The sequence below is a fragment of the Rhagoletis zephyria genome, unplaced genomic scaffold, assembly GCF_001687245.7.
Source record: "Rhagoletis zephyria isolate East Lansing unplaced genomic scaffold, Rhagoletis_zephyria_1.1 Rzeph_scaffold_09170, whole genome shotgun sequence".
Taxonomy (NCBI): domain Eukaryota; kingdom Metazoa; phylum Arthropoda; class Insecta; order Diptera; family Tephritidae; genus Rhagoletis; species Rhagoletis zephyria.
Genome location: NW_016166249.1, coordinates 18,452 through 20,611, shown reverse-complemented (window position 1 = coordinate 20,611; position 2,160 = coordinate 18,452). Strand labels below are relative to the sequence as shown.

The 2,160-nt window shown below is 32.8% G+C and overlaps 1 protein-coding gene across 1 annotated transcript in view; it reads left to right on the top strand.

Annotated features, from left to right (window-relative positions):
- Positions 1-1,445: 1,445 nt before the first annotated feature.
- LOC108375594 (uncharacterized) overlaps positions 1,446-2,160 on the top strand; it is an 18,633-nt gene continuing 17,918 nt past the window's right edge. The window contains exon 1 of the mRNA XM_017631738.1: positions 1,446-1,572. Coding sequence (XP_017487227.1) covers positions 1,446-1,572 — 127 coding nt within the window. The remainder of the gene's footprint in view (positions 1,573-2,160) is intronic.

Below are 2,160 nucleotides of genomic sequence, written 5' to 3'. Positions count from 1 at the left end.
TCATTGGATCATGAAATATATATATATATATATAATTTTTTTTAAGTCGGTTTTTTTTTTTTTGCTAAAAATTACTAGTGTTTCCTGCTTTCCACTCTCATGAAAAACAAATGTTATACTATAAAATGACTTATATGTAAATACTCGCTTTATTCCCAATATTTGGTCAGATTTTTTCATTGTTCGAAAAATTCTTTTCGCGAAACTATGCAAACAGAAGCTGAAAATCAAAAATTAAGAAAATCAACTGTCAGCATGACTTTTTTCTATCTGCCCCCATATAGTCGAAACACTGTGAGCCGTCAGCAAAAAAAAAAAAATATTAAAACTCAACGCGATTTCTTAGCCACTTCTAAGCTACTTGTAGAAAAACTCGAGCAAAGTTCAAACTGTGAGCGTATATCAAATAAACTTCGAGTAGCTTATGGAACAAACTTATTGTTATACTAAAATTCAATGGGCTATAAAACTATAAACGTTAAATTTTTCTTAATTTTGTATACAGTTTGAAACTCTGATTCATGTGGTCTTGTTTATAGCATGAACCAAATTTTTGTAAAAGAAATAACAAAAAAATATAGCTTGCAAAACATTGTGAATATTAATAAAAAAAAAAAAAAACATGTAAAAATATATTCACTTAAACACAGCAAAAGATACATTCATATATGTATCTACTTACATACATACATAAGTAAACATATTGTGTGTTTGTAATTTTGCTAAGCAGTGTAAACATTAAATTCATCCTTAAGTGTTTGTAATCATGCAACATCAGCTAAACAGCTAGAGGGTAATTGCCTGTGGAATTTATGTAAAATATTTGCAAAATCACTGAAAATTATAAACTGACCGCAAACACCCGAACATAACATACATAAATACAATCAAGGACGATAGAATAACTTTTATACAACAACACCCTTCATCAAAAGTGTTGGCATAATTCGAGTGTTCAAAATCTGCATAAAGCCTAATCTATAGTGTCGATATCTGCGAGTGCTGTATGTGTCAAAAGTGCTAATTATGTGAAATACGCGTGCATCATATTTGTACATACATACATACATACATACATACATACATAAATACAACAAAATGCAAACATTTGCTCAATACGAACGAAACCATAAATTGCTTGCCATTGTAATATCATTAGACATTGTGTGATGTGAATTTATATTGGTGTTAAATTTTGCATTTTATGCATTTACATGTGTATGTATGTGCAGTTTTACTATTTACATAAATCATTATTGGTATCATCATCATCAATCAATTTCGTTGCAAACTGCATACGCAGCCAATGATCAATAGTGTTTAGAGAGAAAACAAAAATGAGCTCAGCTGCATAGTAGTAGTTTGTACTTAAATGCATGGCCAACGTAAATTTTAGTACAACAACAATAATGTTAACAATGCGCACATCAACAACAAAAAACAAAATGCCCAAATCGCCTCCGCTTCCACCAATTTCACAGCTGGTACGGCTCACAACCTCACAGCCTTTGAAACGCTTACTCGCCACAGCACTCCTGCTCTCCTGCCTACAAACGCTGCACATCAACTGCCGTAAGTTTTTAATTTGCAATGTACGTACATATGTATGTATATATCGTCGTTTAAAGTACAAAAGCACGTATCAACAAAATGCAAAACCGCGTATGTGCGGTTGCATAAATTATTTTTTTAGAGAGTAAAAACACTCATATTTCAAAATAGTTTTTTTTTTGTATGAAGCAATTGCATTTCTGGCTAGTATATTTCAGAACGAATGGATAAGAGATAAAGTTCCACTTTTTGGTAGCAAATGTCGGTTGTGCGGTTTTGCACCTTAAACGGCGATACAGTATATCTACTCCTTACAGCTATTTGTGAGATATAAATTGACCTTTTATTTTATTTGGCTTAAATCGTTATCAGTCAAGCAAATACTGTTAAAAAATGCTATTTGGTTTAACACCTTTGCTTCTTATTATTATTCTTCTTCTTCTTCTTATTTGGCGCTGTAACCGCCTAAGCGATTTTGGCCGAGTCCAAAACAGCACGCCAGTCATTTCTCTTCTGTGCTAACTGACGCCAATTGAAAATGCCAAGTGAAGCCAAGTCCTTCTCCACCTGGTCTTTCCAACGCAGAGGAGGCCTTCCTCTTCCTCTGTT